Source organism: Chlamydotis macqueenii, chromosome 3 (genome assembly GCF_036417535.1).
Source record: "Chlamydotis macqueenii isolate bChlMac1 chromosome 3, bChlMac1.mat, whole genome shotgun sequence".
In the NCBI taxonomy this organism is placed as follows: Eukaryota; Metazoa; Chordata; class Aves; order Otidiformes; family Otididae; genus Chlamydotis; species Chlamydotis macqueenii.
The window spans coordinates 72,064,319-72,086,910 of record NC_141558.1 but is presented as its reverse complement, the minus strand read 5'-3'; the positions used below and the strand labels follow the sequence as shown (position 1 = coordinate 72,086,910).

Here is a 22,592-nt window from a genome sequence, read left to right as displayed (position 1 = left end):
CAGCAGAGAAAGACAGAACTCACGGCAGTTACATCAGATGTTTCCAAGAGAAAGGCGCAGCCCTCCAATAGCTTTGTGTCTAGGGGCTGTCATGAACTATTTTGACAGAAATCAATGTCACCATAAAAAAAAAAAAAAATAGTCAAGCCAGGTTGCCCAATATGCTCCCGAAATATGTCTAAACCATGTGCTTAATCAAAAAGAAGTTAGAGGATTTTTTTGGATGAAAGGCACTCAGTAGATAAGCAAAGAAAATCTGTTGTTCAAAATAAGAGATTTTACACGGGACGCCTATGTTTTTATGGTTCAGAACCCAGCTATTAGAAAAGTAAAAAAATATATAACCTAGGAACAGGATTCTGCATCTGTGTCATTTCACTTACGTAACTTTTTCATTGTACTAACTTCATTGTACCAATTTGTACTGAAATCAATTAACTGTTGAATCACGTATCTATCAGGTGGCAGTCCAGTGGCATATACAAAGCACTTCAACATTTTCTGCTGGGGTGTAAATTCCTAGCAAGAGTTCCTCAGCAAAACTACAGCTTTGAAATGTGCAGCAAGACACAGGCTACCCTCTATATCCTATGCAAAAATCCTGTGGGTGTGTCACACAACATTTTATATCAGGATTAATGCCTTTAATATTTTTACTGTTTTCTCTGCTGAACCTTGTCTGCAATGACCGGCCCCGTCATCGTTTTTAGCTACAGACACGTTCAAGTTCTGTTACTGTTTCATCCATTAAACTGTGTGCCGGACAATCACCGCCAGCCCTGCAAAGGGATATTTCACCGAGTGAATCAAGATAGATTTTCACACCGTCCCGAACTGCGATTAGCTTTTCAGGGATTTATTTTTCTCTTCTCTTCCTTCTAATTGTTGTGGCTCTCCTCCCTTTCCCCCCGCCCCCTTACAGCAGGGTTTTGCAAACAATAAATGAGTGTGCGTTTAGTTTACACCTTTTCTTACACCCGCTATTTTTAAAACCGCACAGGGCATTATTTATCACCGCTTCCGCGCTCCCTCGCATTGAAACGGCTTTTCCCCTTCCCAAAGGTTAAAGCGAGCGGCCCCTCGCCCCCTCCTCCCCTCCCCGGCGGGTTTGGGTGACCAGCAGCCTGCCGAGGAGTGCACCCCCTCCCGGGGCCCGCCATGCAGCCGCGCCCGGGAAGCGGGCTGGGGGGCGGCCGGCTTTCCCCCGCCGCTCACATCGATTTCGGACGAATCGGACAAATTTCGGTGCCGGCACAGGAGCCAGCGGGGCTTCGTGAGAGACCGGGCAGCCCCTGACAGGAGGGGTGCGAGGCGGCGGGGCAGTATGGGGGCCGGGGGGGAGTGGGGGGCAGCGCGGCCGTTGGCCCAAACCGCCTCAGAGGCGCGGAGCTTTTCGAACGGACGCCGCTGGTAACGGACCGCGGAGTAAAGCCCAGGCGGGAGGCCCGACCCGGCTGGCCGGGAGCCCGGGGCTGGAGGGGGACGGGGCACACGAGCGCAGAGGGAGCGGCGCCACCGGGGCGGGAACCCGCGAGGGGCGGGGGCAGGGGAGGGGTCCGCGCCGAGGGGCACCCAGGCGCGCGCGCGCAGGCGGGGCAGCGCGGCGGCGGCGGGAGCGCGCGCGGCGGCAGCTGGGAGCCCCGCCGAGGGCACCGCCAGCCTCGGCAGTGCCGGGCCGTGCCGCGCCGGCCATGGATCCCTTCCCCAAGGAGGGCGAGAGCGCGGCGGCCGGGGAGCCCAGCCGGGGGACCGCCCCCTCCAGCGGGGTGGTGGTGCAGGTCCGGGAGAAGAAGGGGCCCCTGCGCGCCGCCATCCCCTACATGCCGTTCCCCGTTGCTGTCATCTGCCTCTTCCTCAACACCTTCGTGCCGGGGCTGGGTAAGGAGCTCCACGGCGGGAGGGCGCCGGCGGCCGCCGTGCAGCCGGGACGAGGGTTCCGCCCGCGGGGCGAGCGTCTGCCGGCGGCGGGGCGCTCTGTCCCCCCACCTGTCGCTACTTTACCGGGGAAGCCGGACCCCGCTGCGGCGGGAACTTTCCCTGACGGCGCCGCCGGAGGGGAGCGGGGGCAGCTTGCCTCTCCGCCCTGAGGGGGGAAGTTTTGCGGCGGGAGCGGGGTCCCCGGGAGATTGGGCTGGCGGGGAGCCGTTGGGCCAACGGCCGCCCGTCCCTCAGGACAGCGGCGGGCGCGCGCGTTTTCCTCGGGCCGGGAGCGGGGCGAGAGGCGCCCGGCGGGGCTTCGCTGCGTGACTCGGGGAGGCAGAGGCCGGTCACCGGCCACGGGGGCTGAGCATCCCCCCGCCGCTTTCCGACCCTTCCGCTCTCTTCAGGCGGGGCACGGCCCGACGGTGGGTATCGTGTGGGGTACGGGAAGGGCTTCGGCTGTCACGGCTCTTACAAACTGAGCTTTTAGTCAGAGGACCAAGACACGGACCGACCCCATCACTCACCGGCAGAGGCGAGCTTTCAGAGCCCGTCTTCCGAGTTTCCTAAGGAGACCTCCGAAAAACGTTGGTCCTGTCTCATCCCTGTAAGGAACCGATGTCCAGAGTAACTGTTGGGCTTCACTCTTTCTGGATGTGAAGTCCCTAGTGAGCGACTCGGGTAACGCATCCCTAAGCTGTGCCTGTAATCCCTTCTGTGTTTCCCTTTCCACCTTTTTAGTTAGGAAAGACTTGCTCACTACAAGTGGAGCCTAGAGTTTGGACACTACAAAGGCACCTGGAACAGAAGGCTAAATACGAGTGTTCTAGCTGCAAGTAAAGCAATCATATTAAAAAAAAATCCCAACCAAATAAACAAAAAGCCATAGCTTGAGTCTCTCATAGTCTATTCCTGGTCACCATCTCTGCTACTATGGCCACTGCAGAAGCCTCCCTTGTGGTACGGGAGTATCTTCCAGCTTGCCCTGCTTTTAAAAAGCTACTGCCCTGCCCTTAACTACTTCATGTGTTTCAGGTGGTTGAATTCTTTAATGGCTCTGAAACTCTTAAAGTTCTTCTGATTAAAGTATTACCAAAGTCTGAGTGGTATACTGTGTACAAGCCATTGTTATTCCAATGTGTTTGCTCTGAATTTTCAGATGTATTCTAGAGAAAAACTTCCACGTTTTGAAATAACCCAGAATTTTCCTGTGGAAATAATGGCATTGATACATGTGCTTCCAGATGTGTGCTCAGGTGTGTTGTTTTCACATCCCTTGTGTGCAGCCACCTGAAGAACCTGGAGTGATGAATCAAACAGAAACTCTCTGGTTGACTGCTTTCATGGGATTTTAGGTTACTGTTACTTAGCACTTAGTTTCCCACTGTCTTCAGAGAGAGGTGTTCAAAGCCAGAGCTTTCAAAGTGAATGTAGTTTTCCGTTGGTATTGAAGACATTACCTCTTCTCTGTAGATGTACAGGAAAAAACTGACTTACCGTGCCCTTTCCCTCATTTGAGTGATCTCATACTTCATAGTGTGCTGCTTTTCACAGCACACTAGAAACCCCTCAGTGTTCTTCTGTCATCCTAGGAGGGTAGATCCTTATAAGCCGTTCTCATACCAGAATTGGCTTGAGGTGTTATCTGCCCAGAGCTCTTCTCTGGCTCCTTGCCGCTGTGGGGCTCCTGGAGGTAGCCAGTGTTGTGCCTACCCTCACACGGAAGGTGTCAGTAAGGAACGACAGCACATAGTGCTTCCTTTCTAAAGGGGGGTGTATAGGGCTCCCAGTCTATACCATCTGGAAAGCTGGAGAGTTGAATCTGGACTTTGCAGCCACGTTGGTTATGTTGTCACTGACTGGCTGGACAAGCCCAAAATGGTTTTAGTCCTGTTTTTGTTAACAGGTGGAGATTTTTTTTCCTAAACTTGTTTTACATTTGATGTGTGGCTTTCAGCAGTGCTTTCTGTCTATGCCACTGTTCCTCCTGATCTTCTGTTGCGAAAGGAGCAAAACAAACAAACTACAAATTAAAAGAAATTCTTCCGTGTGGCATTCTCATAGACTGGCAAAAAGCATTGTTTTGGAGGTACATCCTAAACTCTGTATGCAGAGCATAGTGCTTAGTCTGTACATAAGTGAATCATTCTCTTAATAAAGCTGCTAATATAATATGCATTTTGATAGAAAAATTACTCTGAGATAATATACTCAACTAGAATACAGCTATTTACAATCTCAGCCATATCCTGTTGTATATCACATAGCCCACACACAAGGAGAAACAGGAGGAACACAGATCTGGCAGGAATAGTCAGGGTAAAAAGAGATATTATGTCATTGTCGCACTTCAGCCATCTCGATGGACTGAGCAACTCTTGTAAAATAAATAAAATTTGCAGTGGTGTGAACTATTCACATCTCGGATGTGAGCCTGTTCCCAGTGAATTAAATGGCAAAATTCTGGATTTATAACATGTTAAAATGATGTTTCACAAGCTTGCTGTATATTTTGCCAGCTGTGGTGGACAGTGTGACTATGTTTAGGTGGTAATGGAACTTCTCTATTTTTCTGTCCCTTGAATTCATTCCTCATCTGTTTTGCATGTAGTTGTCGTTCATGTATAGACTCTGCAGTGCAATTGCAATAAAGGGTCAGAAGCTACTGGAATAGACAAGAAATTGAGCAACTCTGAATAAACCAAGTGTTCCGCTGCTTGGAGACCAGTGCATTTGAGGTGTTCGTTAAGGCCCAGTATGTCAGACCAGAGATGTCTAAATAGCCTGCATTGGAGCGCAAGTTCTATCAAATGCTCAGCCAGACTCTCAGAGTCTGAAAGCCTCTACTTTTTTTTAGTTAAATTATCTTTCCTATGTTATGGAAGTCATCTATGAAGTCTGAGAATTTTAAACATCCAGTTTATTTTTCCTTTATGCTATTTATGTTTTGCAGTAGTACTCTATTTAGACAGAGAAGTAACACTTTATCTTTGTTTATAGTCAGTTTATTTTTTTCAGTTGGTTAATTTTCAGGGTTTTATGTAGTAACCCAGACCTGGAGGTTTTAAGGTGCATTGTAAACTGGGTTTTAATTACTCTTTGCATATATGTTACAGAAGACTCATAGGAAATTTTTCATACCCAGGGGATATGTTGACTTTTGCCTTGCCGAAACTTAAAATTCAGACCAAATACAACCTAAAAAAGCTTGATTAGCCTGTCTACTTGTAATCTGTTTTGCAGAACAGCCTTGAAATTACACACTGCTTCCATTCACTGTGATAGACGCAACCACTTGGAGACATCCTGAATCAGAATTTTCCATGGTCTGGTGGGGTCTTCCTCATCTGCATCTGATAGAGCTGCAGGGCTGAGCTGTAACAAAAGTGTCCCTAGCTCAGGTTCATAAAAGGAGCGAATAATATGAAAGGGAGAGGAGGGAGCTGGTATTCTCAGTCAGTGCTGCAGCAAAAGCCATCCTGCAGACACTGTAACCTCTAGTTTGCCTTAGGGCCAATTCATGCCATGACAAGCCCTGGAGACTGGAAGATGATGACACTAGCAGAGATAAATGGTGGTGTATCCTCTCTTTCTGAGTTCCTGCAGGATTGAGCAGCGTGCACCTTCAGCCGGTACATGCTGCAGATGGCAACTGAGACAAGGGGCTGGCCGTGCCCTTTAGCTGGCAGACTGTGTTCTGTTGGAGCTGCCGTGTGCCAGTCAGCGTGGGAGAAGATCTGGCTCCTTGTCATTCCCCAAGCTGATACATGGGAATCTTGCCCTCCTTCCTACCCATTTTTTTTTCCCCTCGACATCACGTGTGTGGGAGGGGGAAAACGAAGGGGGAGAACTTGAGGGAAATGTGAGAAGTAAGTGGAATTATCTGAAAGTATGAGGTATTCTCCAAGATTAATCCCTCCTGTCAGAAAGGGGGTGGACTTTTGGATCACAGCCTGAATTATACATGTATACTATTTTTATGCAGGGAGTAATTGAAATATGTAGCATAAAATTATGCCAGTGCAAGATAGGAGAGCAGTCACCCATGTGCCATGAAGTAGCCAGTGGAGGACATCATAAGCAACAGCCTCTCACAGACATTTGGAGAAAGAAGGGATGATTCCCAGCCTACTGAACTTTTTTCTTTTGTGCTGTACAGCTCCTGTTCCTGTGTGTGTCAGCTCTGTGTCACGAGTCTTCTGCCATCTGTTTATTCCGCTTCAGTCGTGATAGAGTTCAAGGGCTAGACATTCAGCTATATAAACATAACTTTAATGCTCAATTTATAGAAGCCAAGCATCTGCAGAAGGCTCTCATTAGAAGTCATGCTCTCTTCAGCAGAATGAGCTCTCCAAAGAGCTGAACAGAAGTACTGAACACAACACTCAGGAAAGCTGCAGGGATGAGATCTGCATAAAATTATCAATACACATTTTATTTTTGTTGTTGGAATGGTAAATAGATGCCTCAAGCAAACATCCATCATCTTCATTATTGAAACAAAGAATTTCAAAGAAAAAACCCCAATTTTCTTATCTACAATAGGATAAATATTATAGATAAGAAATTGGGGCTTTCAACCATCTGTGCATTAAAATCTCAAACTTACTTTGGCATTTATGATACTTTTTAATCACACACCCCCCCCCCCCCCCAAGAATGTTCAAAGCAATGAATCTGGGTGTTTTACAAGCTCATTTGTGGAAAACAAGGGCTTTTCAATTGTTTGTATGAATTTGTGTTTGTGAACTTTACTGCCAGAATTCTTTAGGTAACGTTGCCTTTCAGCCTGTGACATATAGACCAGTGGTAGTCTGCATAAACAAGCTATTTGTTCATGAAAACATAATTAAAAGCAAACGTATTTGGTGGTAGACTTCACAATATTAGTTTTTTGTGTTTTCCATTGAAAAGGTCAAGAAGTTCTTCATGGTAATTTCTTCATCTGCATGTGCAAGGTGAGAAAGGAGACCTGCAGTAAATTGTGTGCATCCAAGTTACTGGTGCATTGCTGGTAGCAGTGGTATCAGCTATGCTGTAGATATTCCTCATGGTGAAGTAAAGTTGGGCACAAGAACAATCTGCAGGTTTCTACTCTTATAGGTCCTGTTCTTGTCAGTATGGAGAAGGCCATTGATTTTTTTTTTTTTTAACAGCTCTTTAAGTGAGAAATAGAAGTGTCTTATATAACTTACTTGGCTGATCATATTGAACAGTCACTCAACAATCTTGCCAGTACAGGGTAGTCTGGAACACTTTTGTGCCATGAAGTGTCTGGACCATCTAGAGCAACAAACAAGCTTGGAAAACTCAAGAGTAGTTCACAGATAATTTGCGATCAGAATAAATACCAAATTATTTCAAGTTTGTAGCTCGTTGGTTGTGACAACTCCTGCCTGTGTATCTGATAAGCAAAAACAATAGAGTTTTATTTCTGTGGAGGGATCTGGTGTGGCCCCTCAGTTTTAATCCCATGTTCAATGGCATGCCCTGCAGTATTTTAGGAAGAAAGCTGCTTTTCACACTTTGCAGCTGTATCTTATTAGCCCATACTTGCCTGAATACTTAATATATTATTTTTCTTTCTCCCTTTCATGCATTTTACACTGGATCCATTCCTTGAGTTTGTCTGCTTAGCATGTAGATGCCTTCTTACTCAGCATCCTCCTGCAGCCCTTGCTTTACAAATGCACTTATAGACATACAAAGCAGAAGCACAATAACGCCTTGTTCTTGACTACAGTTTGTCACAGTCCAAATACTTAGTATCGTTTATGTCCTTTAGTCAGTTTTTGCTCTTTGCTCTTGGTTGTTAAAAGTCAGCTGTTGAGCTCTACTTGCTTTTATAACAACTTTTGGTTAATTTCACTGTCAAGCTGTGCACGAACCTAGTGCTGCTCCTTTTGAATCACTGTCAGTGCCAGACTAACTTAAATGCAAACAGGTTTCTCTCTTCTCCCTCATGCCTTCTGTTTCTATCAAAACAGAAGACAAAAGAAATGGCCAGTGACGTTTTTGTTCACCGGTGTTTGTTCACTGCTGTCATTGAAGCACTTCTGTGGAGGTATTAATTGCTTAACGAACACATAAGGAGACAGCGTTTGCTCAGCATTTTGCTGTCTCATTTGTCATTTAATGCAATTTGGACAGATGTATTTGAAGATTAAGTGTGAAGGTAGAAGCAGACAGCAGAGAAGAGCTGTTAAATGGCCAAGTAAACCAACTGAATTTTAAGGAGTTTGGTAGGCTGTTCCAGACAAAGGGTGTGACATGAAGAAAAATGCAGAATCAAGCCCAGAAGGAGAAAAGTACACTTGCAGAGATTTGGTGAGAAGGCCAAAGAACTGAAACTTCTTGCAGCAAGAGAGGGAAGGAGTGAAAGGATTTGAAGACAGAAGTAACTTGGATGAGGAGAGTGCTTTTGACAGGTGAATTCTGGCTAGTCTGGATTGCAGGATGGAGGTGAATTGTTTTCCTGCTCTGAATAAGGGGGTGTTGGAGAGATTTATAAACTCAGAGCACCATTGCCTGCAGCAGTTGACTACCATTTTATCTCTGTTACACCATGAAAAGAGTATTGAGAGTTTGTGGAGCTGTTCAGGATAGTCAAGGGAGGAGCAGGAAGCAGAAACTAGATTCCTCAGGCTTTCTTACCCATCAAATGGCATGCAGCACCCTGAACACAAACACCCGTAGGTGGCAGCAACTGGCATAAAGCAGAAAGGTGAGCTTTAGAATCTGTAAACAATTCTGTAGAGAAACAAGTGATTGGATGGTAAAGGGAGTCTAAAATAGTCCCTAAGCTTGTAAAAGGGACTGAGTTTGCAATGGATTTACAAAGACTTTTATTCAGAGGTAACCTGGAAAGGAGAAAAAGGAAGAGAGCTTTCTTTTCTTATTTTCTATGAGATATAATGTCAATCTGACATATAACATTATTTCTTCTGTCTTTGGACTTGTCTTTATTTTAGAGCTGTACAACTTTAAAGTTACACAGTTGCAGCACTACAGTGGATGTATATGGACTTGGTTGTAGCACTGTGCAAAGATGCTGGTCGATAAAGATAGAACAGAATAGACTATTTCAGTTGGAAGGTACCTACAACAATCATGTAGTCCAACTGCCTGACCATTTCAGGGCTGACCAAAAGTTAAAGCTTGTTAAGGGCATTGTCCAGATGCCTCTTAAGCCCTGAAAGGCACAGGACATCGACCTCTCGAGGGAGCCTGTTCTAGTGTTTGACCACCCTCTCAGTAAAGAAATGCTTCCTAATATCCAGTCTAAACCTCCCCTGACGCAGCTTTGAACCATTATCATCTGTCCTATTGCTGGATACTGAAGAGAAAAGATCAGCACCTCCCTCTCCACTTCCCCTCCTCAGGAAACTGCAGAGAGCAATGAGATCACCCCTTAACCTCCTTGTCTCCAAACTAGACAAGCCCAGAGTCTTCAGCTGCTCCTCATACAACATGCCTTCCAGCCTGTATCTGGAAGAAGGTAAACCACTTTAGAGTGTTGTACTTATGTTCAATACTTGGGATTTTGCTAGTGTAAAGGTTTTGACATCTGGGAAACCTTGCTGGCAACTAAAAATATTGTCTGTGCCTTACAAAGCTTCTACTGGAAGTTACAGCAAGGGAAGCAGAAGGGAATTCCCACCTCTGCTGCAGCTATTCCAGTTCACAGTCCAACATTATTTGAAGCTGCAGTTAGAGCTTACTTGCCTTTCAAATGCTGGTCTGTGAACTGGAGCAGTTGTGGTGTGATGCAATGCAGATGCAAGAAAGCTGGTGTGACACCAATATTCCTTAACAGAGAGCTGCAGCCAGCATCACACAGCAACCTTGAACATCACTGAATATGAGTCAGACCCAGGACCTGACATCAACACGGGCCCAGCTTCACATGAGAAAGAAAGGTTTGTGTTGACTGAGCTTGCCCTACTGATTCTAGGAATGTGGAAGCTGGGTTTCCCTGGTTCTGCTGAAGATTGGGAGCTTTTTCATTAAGTGAAGGAGTCAATCCCTAGTTATCTTCCCACTCTCCCCAGGGTTTTTGAGCATTTATGCTAACTAGGAGCCCCAAAATTAAAATATTGTAAGAGCTTGAGAAAAATCACATGCTATTCTGCCTAGTTATATTTCACTTACTGATTTCTGATGTTATAAACTTAACTAGGTTTCATTGTGTGTAGAGTTAAGTAAAAAAAATAAGTAGACAGAACTTAAATATTTTATTTAAAATACTAATTTCCACTGATTGTTTTCTCGTCATCTTACCAGTTTGAAGTCATCTTACCAGTTTGAAGCCCTCCTTCCTCCAGCAGTATAGTCCTTATTAATAAAGGCAGTTCCAAGATCCGTTTTTCCATTCCAAGGGAGTTACAGACCAAACAACTAACTACTTGATAACCCCTTAAAAAGGCAATGCAGTCCTGACTCTCACAATATTTGGTGTTTCCTTAGAACTCTGTCCCCTGAGGCTCTTGATAAGAATCTATTTTCAAGAAAAGAAAAAAAAAATGTAGCTGTCATGGCTTTGGAGCTGGATTTGAAGATATCATCTTCTCTCAAAAAAAAAAAAAAGGGAGGGACAAGGAAAAAGAATGAATTGCTGCTTTTTTTTTTAATCTCAGTTTTGGAGAACCTGATTTATGATTTTTCAGCATTGGAGGATGACAATATTATGCTAAGCTTTTAAATTTAAAAAATAGATACATTGCTATCTAATGTACAACTCTGCCACAAAACCACAGACACTCAGGTCTTTGAGCACAGGATAATGAAATATCTAGGGCAGTAAATATAAATGAGATGGTTGATGAAAGCTGATTGGTAATACACTAACTTAAATTAAAAGTTCCAGTATAAGCATACACAAAGGATATGTCCAGAGTGGATCATGATCTTGCTAGAGGAAGGAGTTAATATGATCAATAGAGGAGCTCTTGGAAACATAATCACATTCACTGCAGGGATTTGACCTGTACCACATTTCTAACGTCAGTAATAATGCTCAGTGGACTGAGGCTGCTGTCTTTGTGAATATGAACTTAAACATATCACAGATAATGATCCAGCATCTCACCAGCTTGTCATTTATCTAGGCTGAGCTCTCAGTTTGCCACAAGCATTGATGAATATCCACACAAAACTTAAAAATGCTCCGAGTTTGTGGATAATCATTTCGTTTCAGTTACAACACAAGCAAGTTTGTAAAGAACGCAAAGGCTAAATGGTCAAATTAATCTTGAGATTGTGTTGGAAAAAAATGTCAATTGAGCCAAATAAGAGTGTTGTTTTGAAAAAAAGTGTACATTTTTAGGTGTTATAAGCTGCTGAAGAACTGAAATGTTAATGAAGATTAATAAATAGGTTATAGTGAACTGTTGTTACAAGTTTATTATGTTGAAAAATTGAGTCATTTTACAGAGTATGATTCATAATAGTTATACAAAATTATTTTACCTGAAATAAAATAAGCCCAGTGATCACATTAGTATAACATTGTCCAGCTGAAACAATTTTTCTGTTTTAAGTTTTAAAATATGTATTTATTTGTATGCATATATCTATTACATATGCCAATATGGTGATGGGAGATCTCGGGTTTAAATGAGTTCTTCCTTATGTAGGTAGAAAACCATTTGTTGTATGTGATTTTTAAGTGCATTTATAAAAGAATGGATTTTAGATTTCATAAATGAGTTTTGTTAATTTGCTATTTTTAAAATACTTGCAAGACCTCTTCTGTTGCCATGACAATTTGATTTCCATAAACATGATTTTTTTTGTGTGTGTGAATATCCAACATTTTATTTGCTATGCTGTGTTGGGGAAAGGAAATGGCAACTTGACACCATAGAAATCACTATGTGGAGAGGTCCATATAGTCAGACCTCTTTCACTGACAGTGGTTAGGACTAAGTTCTTTACAGCAAGATGAAATAAGCTCTTGGATCAAGGTTTATGTATTTATACTTCCTGTAAATGAGAAGACTTATTTTTTAATGTCTTCTTGTAAACACTGTTTTGGAGTCAGGAAGCTTTAATTTTCCTTTCCACTGAAAATTGGTTCCAAGAATCTTAAGACTAAATTCTAACTAAAAGCATGGCTGAACCTCCCTGGGTGAATACACACAGAGCAGCTGTAAGGATGTAACAAGTCTCATTGCCCTGCAACCCACTCTGAGTTTCTGTCCTAGTGTGAAGGGTTCACAAAAGATTTAGGACTGTGAGAAAGAACTGGTCACAAATTGAAACATTTGTGAGGCATAGCCAGAAGAAAATCCCTTTCTAGTTGTGGCACTGGCACAGTTCTTCCATCTTTGTGAAATTTTTGCAACAAATCAGACCTGTTTCCAAACTCATTTGCACCAGACTGGTTATCAAGTAATCCATTGAAAAAGCAGGTACATTGGTTTTGATGTTGTTAGAATCATAGAATCCTAGTTAGACAGTTTAGTGAGTGCAGATTCTCTGGATTGGGCTATGAAATTATCTCTCTTCATCTATTTAATTGTGAAAGCATTGCCAAATCTTCCTGTCCATATTGCAAGGACGATTATGGTTTTTGCTGCATGTCTTTGTTCTTCAGCTCTGCACCTGACAAACTGATCAATACCAGAGAAGGCTTAGCAGGGGTTTTAGAAAACAAATAACTAAGTTTTTTTTAAAACAGTATTTTAGACTCAGCATCATGAGATTTCCCCCCCCCCCCGAAATTTCATTGTGGCTAGAGAGAGCTGGTGGGATGGTTCCTTGTCTCATATAAAAGAGAGAACAGAGCACAAGGGCTACAATCATTGGCAATTGTGAGTACAAAAATGCTCTCATTTTCTCTTTTAAAAGTCAGAAGGGAATTTTATACATTGACTTGCACCTGAGTGCTTATTTTACTCAGTCCTCTGCTCTTCCCACACATCCCACAAAAATGACACTGAAATGGATTCTCCTGGCACTCCTTTGAAGCGGACTCCCTGAGGAGATCTAACTTTCCTCTTGTTTACATTGGTCAGTTGTACATGGTGAACTGATTCTTGTGCCTTGAGGGCTAGCCCATTCCATCAGATACTGCCACAGAAGGCTAGTGTTCTTTGACACCCATGCTGCAGAGGTGTAGGTAGTTGCACAAGTGCAAGGCAGAGCTTGAATCAAGCTGTGTCTGTGTCCAGCCCTCAGCCATTCTGTGTCACCAGCTCATCTCAATCCAAATAACTCCTTATACACAAGGGTGCCAACATGCCAATTCTCATTTCCATCAGAGCTAAGCCTCCGTATTCCCACTTTGGATGGTAGATTCAAGGCAAAGTAGTTAAAAGTAGGATCTGTCTCCTTGTGCTGCGTGCAGCGGATACTTAGAAGAAACCTGTGGTGGAGCCAGGAATGGAGTTTAGACCAAGCATTAGTTCCCAGGAACCACTCTTGCTCAGCAATTACACAGTGAATCCTTTTACTGTAATGAATAAACGATAACAGTCTGTCCATAATATTATTGACACAAGGAATAAAAGATTTTTGATATGTATATTAGCTAAAATACAGTATACATGGTGCAACTGAAAGTCTGGCCCATATGTGTATACGTTCTGCTCTCACATCAGTGCTTTCAATTCACTAGGTGTTCTTTCAGTGCTTGTTTACGCTGTGTACCAAGGCAGAACCGGACAGAGAGGATGTCCCCTTTCTAGTTGCTCTGTGGACTTCAGGTGACATTACTTGGAGCAACAAACAATTATTTGGACTAGTGCAAAACAGGTACAAAATGTTCCCATTTCAGGGTAAACCCATTTGTCAGAACTGAGAATCCACAACATGCAGAACAATGTGGCATTGAGCCTCTAGAACCAGTTTGCCTCACCTCTGTGCTCACCATTTTTGCTTCTTGTAACATTGAGCTGGCCCCTTGAGCTTGCTCCTATGAATAAGTATTACTCACTGTAAAGAAGCGTTGCTGAACTGAGCTCTTACATTGCTCTTGAAACTAGAGAAGACTCTTCCTGAGTCACAGTACTAAATAGGACACCCATTCAGAATTGTATTTCTTAAATCAGCCAGCAACCAAAGCTAAAAATCTGAGGCTGTTACATCACAAAACTTGTTCTGCCTTCTCCCTTACAAATGTGGTTTTATTTTAAATATTTATGACACTTCATCATATACTAGCAAATGTTCTTTAATATATTTTGTGAAAGGAGTGATACCTAAATGACATGAGACCTTATTCCAGTGGCTGTGATTTAGGTCTTTCCCAAGAGGTCCACTATTTACTGGTATAAGAAATGCCAAGTAGGTAGCCAGGCAGGGTTTTACTACATTATTTTAGCAGCACCATAAAGTGCAGACTACACTCAAGGCCTGTTATGACAGAAATATGAAGGAAGAGTTATGCCACAGACTAACTGTTTGCAGTCTGAATGGAGAAGTCAGAGGAAATAACCTGCTGATGATTGTCCAGGAAGCTGGTGGCAGAACTGGCAAGAAAATCTACACAGACTTCTTGCAATTCAGTGCCTCAAATCACACAGCCATATTTTATTTTCCGTTCATCTCTTCCAAGGAAACTGTTTTTAATGAACTATGTCTGTCACTCTTGGACTTAGTGTTCATCAGGAAGCAAGATGATGTCTGTGCCATAGGCAAGGGAGTTTGTAGTTCAGATGTGCAGGTTACTCCCTCACGTGATCCTATGACCTGCTTTATGCCTATGAAAATTACATACTATCTTGTACACATGACAGGGACTCCAGCCCGTTTCAGTTGGTACATGGCAGAAAACTCAACCAAAACCCAAAGCCAAACAAGCACAGATGTGCTCTAGAGCTGCCATTTGAAAGAACACTGATTTGCGCTGTGCGTATTAATACTGGTCAGTATTAACAGATATTTACAGTAAGTAGGCTCCACTGTATTCCTTCTTGATTACACCACAATTGTGTGCAAAATGGGCCCTTACTATGACCTTAAAATGTAGTATTTTAAAATATATTATTTATACAACTATGTAGGTGACTGTGGCACTGTACAGACAACAAAAAAAAGAATAGGTCCTATTCCAGAAGGTTGTGGTAGAAATGTAACCCCAAGAGTCAGATCAGATTTTAAAAAAAAAATATCTTAATAAAAACACATAATACAGTGTCATGAAAAGAAAAATATTTCCTTGAGTTGTATGTTTAAAGGCAGAGTTTTAAAGGCACAGTTGGAACTTGTTTCTTAGCAACAGGGCTCATCTGAGCCATGCAAACACTGTCATGTTGGAAAAAGATACCCTCAAGAAGAAAGGCGAAATGAAAGGAGCTAGAAACACCAAATTTAGATGTCTTCCTGCTGCTGCAGGAGCATTTCATCAGCATTGCAAAGCCTTCAGGCAATGATTAAGGTCATTTTGATAAACTAATGGTCAGAACAAAGAACTTATCTTTACTTCTCTTTCTCAGCAGGGAAGAATGGAAAAAATAATATGTGTATTGGTATTACAGGGATACCATAAATCATAGTTTAGGTTCCATCTTCCCTCTGTATCCATAATAACATGGCTCTGTTCTACACTGAGGGCATAGGAGTCCTGCAGAATGAAGTTCTTGCTCTGTTGTACCTCATACTGTATCCAGTACTAGATGTTTCAAAGGAAGATCTGTAATGGAGAGTTAAATGCAATAACCTGCCTGTAGCAAAAGCTCCTCCTAGAAGAGTTGGTTAGCTAGCTGATACACCAAAGCAAGAGTTTGTTTTAATTATTTAGTCAAAATAGCTTAATGGCAAGTGTTCTTTTTATTGGATTTATTAGGTGGGGTTCATCTACCAGTGCATCTGAGTTGCTTGCTGTTATAGTCTGTGGGGAGGAATTAGGCACTACCAGCATGTGACTCATCTCTTCCCTAAAATAAGTTAAGTGAATCACACCCTCTGGGGGCCTCTGTCTTTTTTTTTTTTTTTTTTACTGCAGAGGGTAACTGGTTCAGATCAAGACACCTCCTTTGCAGATATCTGAAGTTAGGTCACATGAAAGCTACCCATTAACCAGTTCGCAAAATATGGCATTTGCTTTAGTAGTTTCAAAATACATCATGCATTGCCCACACATCTTTCTGGATCTCATCTTGTCCTTACAAGAACTCATAAGTAGGTCTGACCTCCATGCCGTTTCCTAATGTATCTACATCTACCATGTCTCATGTAATTTCTATATTTGTCAAGCACAGACCACCTATCTTTCTCATGAGTCCTCAACATAAAAAAACCCTTTAATTTTTGTAATTACTATCATTGCCCTTCCCCATAGCTCTGTGCTAGCTCTTTTCCAAAGTGTATGCGTATTGGGTGTTGGTAGCAAGGGTCTGGCCACAGAGTCCTGCAGGGAAGGGGGGACACATCTGGGAGAACAGCTGAAAGAGACATGTGTGGAGAACCCATACTGGAACAGGTAGTCCTGACAGGAACTGCAACTCTTGGAGAGCCTATGCTAGAGCAGATTTGTCCCAAAGGACTCCTGCAGCCCATGGAATGATCAACACCAGACCAGAGGAAAAGCATCAGGAAAAACAAGCAGCAAAGAGGAACTGCTGTGAACTGACCACAACCTCCCCCATTCCCTGTCTGTCCCACACTGCTCAGAGCGGGGCAGAAGTAGAGGAATCAGAAATAAAAGAGTGAAGTTGAACCTGCAGGCGGGAGGAGAATAAGGGGAGGGGAGTGTGATGTTTTAATTTGTCTGTTTCTTGCTATCCAAACCTATTTTAATTGTCAATAAATTGATTTTTCCTCAAGTCCAGTCTATTTGGCCTGTGATCTCATTGCTTTATCTTGACCAACAAACTTTTTCATCTTATTTTCTCCCTCTGTCCTGTGGAGGGGGACAGGAGTGAGAAAGCAGCTGGGTGGGTGTCTGGCAGCCAGCCAAGATCAACTCACCATAGCATGTCACTAATTTCTGTAATGCCGTTATAACCTCTTCCATAGCATCCCTCCTCTAGCACAGTCTAAAATCTTGTTAGCTTTGCTGACTGTGGAACACCTTTGAGCAGATGTTCTGGCTACACTGCTCATAGTGATACTTAGATCCCTTCCTTTAAGGTTGTGCTGGATGTTCACAGTGTTCTTTCCTTTATGCATTATCTATGGAAGAGGAAGTATGAGAGAGGTCCTTGCGTGCTCCATGTCAATAGCATTGAGAGCTGCTGTATTTACTAATGGGACTGACAGGTGAACTCAGATGAATCTTAAGAACTGGCAACTCACTCTCCTCACTTCACCCAAGCCAGCCAGGATGACACTTGGCACAAATTTATGGTTGTGATGACTAGTGTAGAAAGGTTTCCCTTCGCACTTGTCTTCTGACTTCTGGGGCAACTTGATCAGAAAATGGATTGTGGCAGCTTCAGCAGTTACAGCTGAAGTAGCAATGTCTGTTCCGTGCTCTAGCTGAAGATTACACCACCTCACATCAAGAGATGGCAGCAGAAAACATCTACTAGTAACTGTGGCTTTGCCCTGAGGTAAAGTAAGCTAAGTTTAGGAAAGTTTTAATAAGACTTTGCCCTGAATCTGCTGTGGCAGAGATACACATTCCCTTCTGTTGACTCTGATATGAGCTTATAACCTGTACTAAACAGAGATTTAATTGTGTGGCAGCTGGTCCTCTTCAGCCTGTAAATCCTCATAGTTGCACAGCATAAGCATTTGATAGTACACTATTGGACCAGTTCTGCTCTCCTCAAGTCATAAAAAACCCATACCATTAGCACTGCTTAGACAGGAAGAAATAAAATTCTCTTTCCTGTGCTGTCACAGTTTATGAAATGTACTTTTGTTAATATCCTGTAGTATCCTCATTTTCTGGTACATGCTCCTAATCTGTATGTTTCATTATAGCCGAAAGCCTTGGAGGGCAGTGAGGCCAAACTAGGAAAGCCAGAATTTGATCTAGTAACCCTACAGCTCTTCTGCTGTTGCCTCAGGCATGATTTAACCTGAAATTCCTTTATTTCAGTGGGAATTGGGTGCATAAGTGTTTTCCAAAGTCCATACTTTTAACTTCTCTGCCTTCCTTTTGTTCTTCAACAGGAGGAGGAGAACGTTAGCATACGTAATTACACAGACATGCAGTGAGGTGTCATTAGTACTTACGAAATGCTAGGATAAGGAACTAGATGAAGTGCTGCCATTGGTCAGTAGGGACATTAGGAGAGAAGTGACAGTATGTTCAAAACAGAATAAGTAGAAAGATGTATGCAGAGTTATTTGCATATGTTAAATTATTGAATTATTGAAATAGTTTAGGGCCAGACATTTGAGAAGAATAAGAACTATGCTTGTGTTCTTTCCCTGCTGAGCAGTTTGGCTCAGCTGTTAATCTTCACTAACTGGAAAATAAGAAGCACTTTTCCAGTAGACTCATATTACCTTAATCCTAGATGCAGAAATGTGATTTTTCACATGGGTCCCATGCATGGTGCAGACTACGCTTGTTTTGTGTGATTTGCCACTCAGCTGGCAATGATGGGACTTGAGTTTCCCCACAGCACCAGACAAGTTCTGCTTTGTACAGCCAGCCAATGTGTCAGCAAACAAGCTCAACACCTTCTCCTGATACTCCTTTATTCCTTAAGGTATTCTGTGTTTTAGGGACTTCCTACCCCACAAGTTATAATTGCATCTCTGTATTGTAGTAGCCTTTGACTGACCTTTCTTCTATGTTTTGATCAGTATTAGTTCAATTAGTAGTAAGAGGAATTGATCACGCTGTCTTTACTCTGTCCAATCTTCTTCCCACTGTCATCCTACTCCAAATCTGGTCTTGCTTTTCATCAGATGGTCTAGAAGAGCAAGTTCCATGTGGCCAATAGCTACTAGCACATGCATGGGCTTGAAGCATCTTGCTGCCAGCCTTACCATCTCTCAGGTAAGGCATGGTGGGCTTTGCACAAAGCATCATTCCAGTTTCCAAACATTCAGCCAAAAGACCAAACACAACCCTGATGGCAGCTCATGTTCACCTAGTTCCCTCCAAGAGCAGAGACAGAGTTACTGGAGAGCTTAAGCAGCAATATTGGATTGGATGAGGCTGGATGAGGCTCTGAGCAACCTGATCTGGTTGGAGATGTCCCTGCTCCTTGCAGGAGGGTTGGACTAGATAACCTCTGAAGGTCCCTTCCAACCCTAACCATTCTATGATTCTATATTTGTTCTACCTCTGCAGGAACAGGTTGATTTTGAGGCTTTCGGGAAAGGAAAAGGGCGATCTGAATGTTGGACCCAAAACACCTGGGCCTTATGCAACAGTGGAGAAGAATACAAAGCAAGTTACAAAGGTGAATGCAAAGATTACTAGAGTCCTGAGCTGCCTCTAGTTTCTTGCAGGGGAATGCAGCAGGAACTGCCATGGGAGCACCACAGCCTTGAGCTCACTGTGCAGTGATGGTTCACAAATCCTGCATTTAGGCTAGTTTGCTCCACCTACAGCCCAGCCCCACCCATGATTCTGATTTTGCTAAGCCCAGTAAAGCACCCAGTGCTTTTACTGTGTTTAGAAATTCCTTTTTTACATGAGGAGTATTTTCTGGGCGAGAACTAAGGCGGTCTGCACAACCCTTAGGAACTTCTCATTAAAGAGTTTGATCCATGAATCTTGAACATAAACTTCCCTTCTCCCCTGTCATCCTGTGTGCCAACTTGCTATTGCCTTTCCCTGCAAGGAGCTGCCATAGGCCAGTGGTTCCATTTGTAGAGCGCAGTGCAGTCATTACAGACTTGAGATCCCACAGCAGGCCCTTCTGCTTAGATTACTGCACTGTCCTAATAGCCCTAATATCTGAGATAGAGACATGCAGATTGCTGTGGATGACTCTGATGATCCCAGAGGGCTGGTGGTCCTGTTCCAGTCTGTCTCCCAGGAGAGTAATAAGATGCAGCTGCTCTGTGATGTGGTCCTAATGCATTGACATCTTTGGATTTTGCATGGAACAATTATTTCTCTCTCGAAAACAATAATTGTAAAATTTAAGGTAATTTTTCATGACTGCATCTGGTTAAGCAAATGTTCCTTTGAATGACAATAACAGGCTTCTGCTATCAGATTGTTCTCTGTAGCACAGTCAGCTAAAAATACATGCATTTTTTTTTTAATTGCAGGCACAATAAAAGATGGCAGAATGTGTCAGATTGTTTCTTTTGTAAAACACTGTACTAGAAATCTTATTTTGTAAAATGTGAGGGAAGAAAAAAATGCTATGTTTTTATCACTGAAAGAAAAATTAATTATTTTAGCTATAAGTGTGGTGTTATTTAATGCTTAAGTGTAGGAAGCTGTAATGACTGTAGAAGTACACTTCAGGCATCTGAAGGGATTAGCATAGAAGAGTAAAGAATTCTTAAGCAAGAAGAGAACATTGTGGTCTATAGCAGTATCTCAGTGGTCCACTCTTTCAGGGAGCATGCAGTAACCCATGCTTTAAGGGGACAGGAAAAAAAAAACAACCAACCACTAAACATGAACTCGCCACAGTTTGCATTAGTGAACAGCTGTCTCTGCCACCACTTAATGACCTTGAACAGGAGAAAGTATAACTTCTGTCATTTTAGTGGTTAGAACTGCAGATATCTACGTGTGTAGGAAAAGTATCTGACCTATTAGTCTTAAAAAATAAAATAAAAAAATAAAAATCACACAACAGTGATTTAACTGATTTAGCCTTTGTAAATTCCTAATATGGATGGGGACATTTGTTAACTACAGAAATAAATTGTTGCAACAAGTTACTTTGGGTCACACAGGAACAACAACAGATCCCTAATTCAAGGTAGGGGTTTTGTGTTGCAGGATGACACACTGCTGTCATCAGTGAGAAACATTCACTGTGCAAGGAAATTGTGTTTGACTTTGCCTTCTTCGTTAAGACAAGAGGATGTTCAAGGAGAGATCCCAGAAAGACTAGGCAGGACGTGGGAGAAGTGTCCTAAAGAGATGCAGGAGTTGGAGTCACTGGCATAGAAATGGAGATGGCACACAAAGGCTCATGTGTGGATGAAGTTTAAAAGGCATGGTATGGAGAGACTAGAAGAGAGGGAGAAGGGAATTGCAGAGGCTCAGTCTGTGCTTCTGTGAAATAGGAAAAGAAAGATGGCGATGTGAGCAAGAGACATTGAGGATATGGTAGGAGAAAGAAAAAAAGGCAGATAGCAAGATGTCAGAGAGCAGAAAGACCCTAATGTACTTCAGAACTAGGAACCAGAAATACTGCAGATGGAGTACAGCTCCTGACACTCACCCAGACTCTTTGCAGACCTTAGTGAAAACTGGTTCAAAGGGGACAGAAGCCTCATTTGTAAAAGAAGAGAAATTGAGATAACGTTGTGACATTTCCAGGGCAGAGGGAGGGAGGAAGGTGGTTAGGGTCGCTGGAGAGACAAGTGGAGCTGCGTGACACTGACACACTCTGCTGAGGTAGGAGACTTACAAGATGCCTTTTTCTGTAGTGGGCTAAAGTGTAGATCTCACCTTAGTTTCAGCTGTGCAGTCCCATAAACTAAATTCACATCACAGTGTCAATGCTAATACAGTGAATCAGACCAGAAATTAGCTTAAACCACAGTCAGATGTTAGAAGCTGCAGGGTTACAGAAGCTGGATAATGAGTCTCCTGGCTATATAGCTTCTGGGGACAAGGTGAGCCTGGAAAGCCTGCCAGGATCACCAGGTACCGTGGTCCAGCTCAGCTAGGGAGCAAGGAGAGCAACACTAGCTGCTGTACAAAGCAGAGCCTGTTGCCTGTACAGCACAACAGACTTGCTAAAAAGTTAGGAAAGCGTATGTATGCATATAGGATAAGTTTTCTACAAGTTCTCATTCTGCTCAAATTGCATGGATGCACATTTATGTTAGCCCTGTTGAAGTTCCTGTTCAGATTTGATTCAGCCTCACACAGAGCAGCAGGCATATAATGTTTGCCATGGCCCGTTACCATTATTTAAAATAACTGCCTTTCTGCTGTTTGCACTTCTGAACTGCTGCCAAGTTCAGGTTAGACCTGATAAGCCAAATTAATCCCCAGTGTAACTCCATGGCGGTCAATGGATTTATGTCAGAGATGAATCCAGGCCCAATACAGATGTATTTTTTTGTAGGAAAAGAACATCGACACAGGAACGAATAAAGGTTAGATGGATGGTCCCTCAGCTGAGACTGCCCTTTCTAGAAGTGTTTTCCCTCTACGCCCACCCCTTCTTTCCAAGGAGATGTGTTCCTCTGCTTTCCCTGACACTTACTCCAGAGTCCTGAACTGGGGAAGCCATGCAAAGTACAAATAGTGGTCCTTGGTCGGTTGGAGGTTACAGGGCTTTTTGAGCTGCTCCAGAGACGCACAGGCTCTTGAGAGACATAACACCAGTTCCTGAGAAGGTATGGCAGGAATAGCTTTGGGGATAGTCAAGAACTGCAATATGAGCTCTTTGGGACCAGGAACATCTTCCAGGGTTCATAAATTGCCTACCACAAGGAGGTCCTGGCCCTGGCTGATGCACAAGCAGCAAATGTGAATTCCCTTTCATCTACAGGACTGGTACCCTAAAAAAACCAACCAAACAAACAAAAAAAACCCCAAAAGACAGCCCTGTTAGAAAACACCATGGAAAACTGAGTAAGAACTGACTAAGAACTGTGAAACTGGAGAACAT

General features: G+C 43.1%; 1 protein-coding gene across 2 annotated transcripts in view; it reads left to right on the top strand.

The window, feature by feature from the left end:
• Positions 1-1,614: 1,614 nt before the first annotated feature.
• The window catches only part of STUM (stum, mechanosensory transduction mediator homolog), a 49,801-nt gene continuing 28,823 nt past the window's right edge, over positions 1,615-22,592 (top strand). For both annotated transcript variants that reach the window (XM_086745693.1, XM_086745694.1), the window contains exon 1: positions 1,615-1,878. In XM_086745693.1, the coding sequence (XP_086601819.1) occupies positions 1,692-1,878 (187 nt within the window). In that variant the 5' untranslated portion in view covers positions 1,615-1,691. The remainder of the gene's footprint in view (positions 1,879-22,592) is intronic.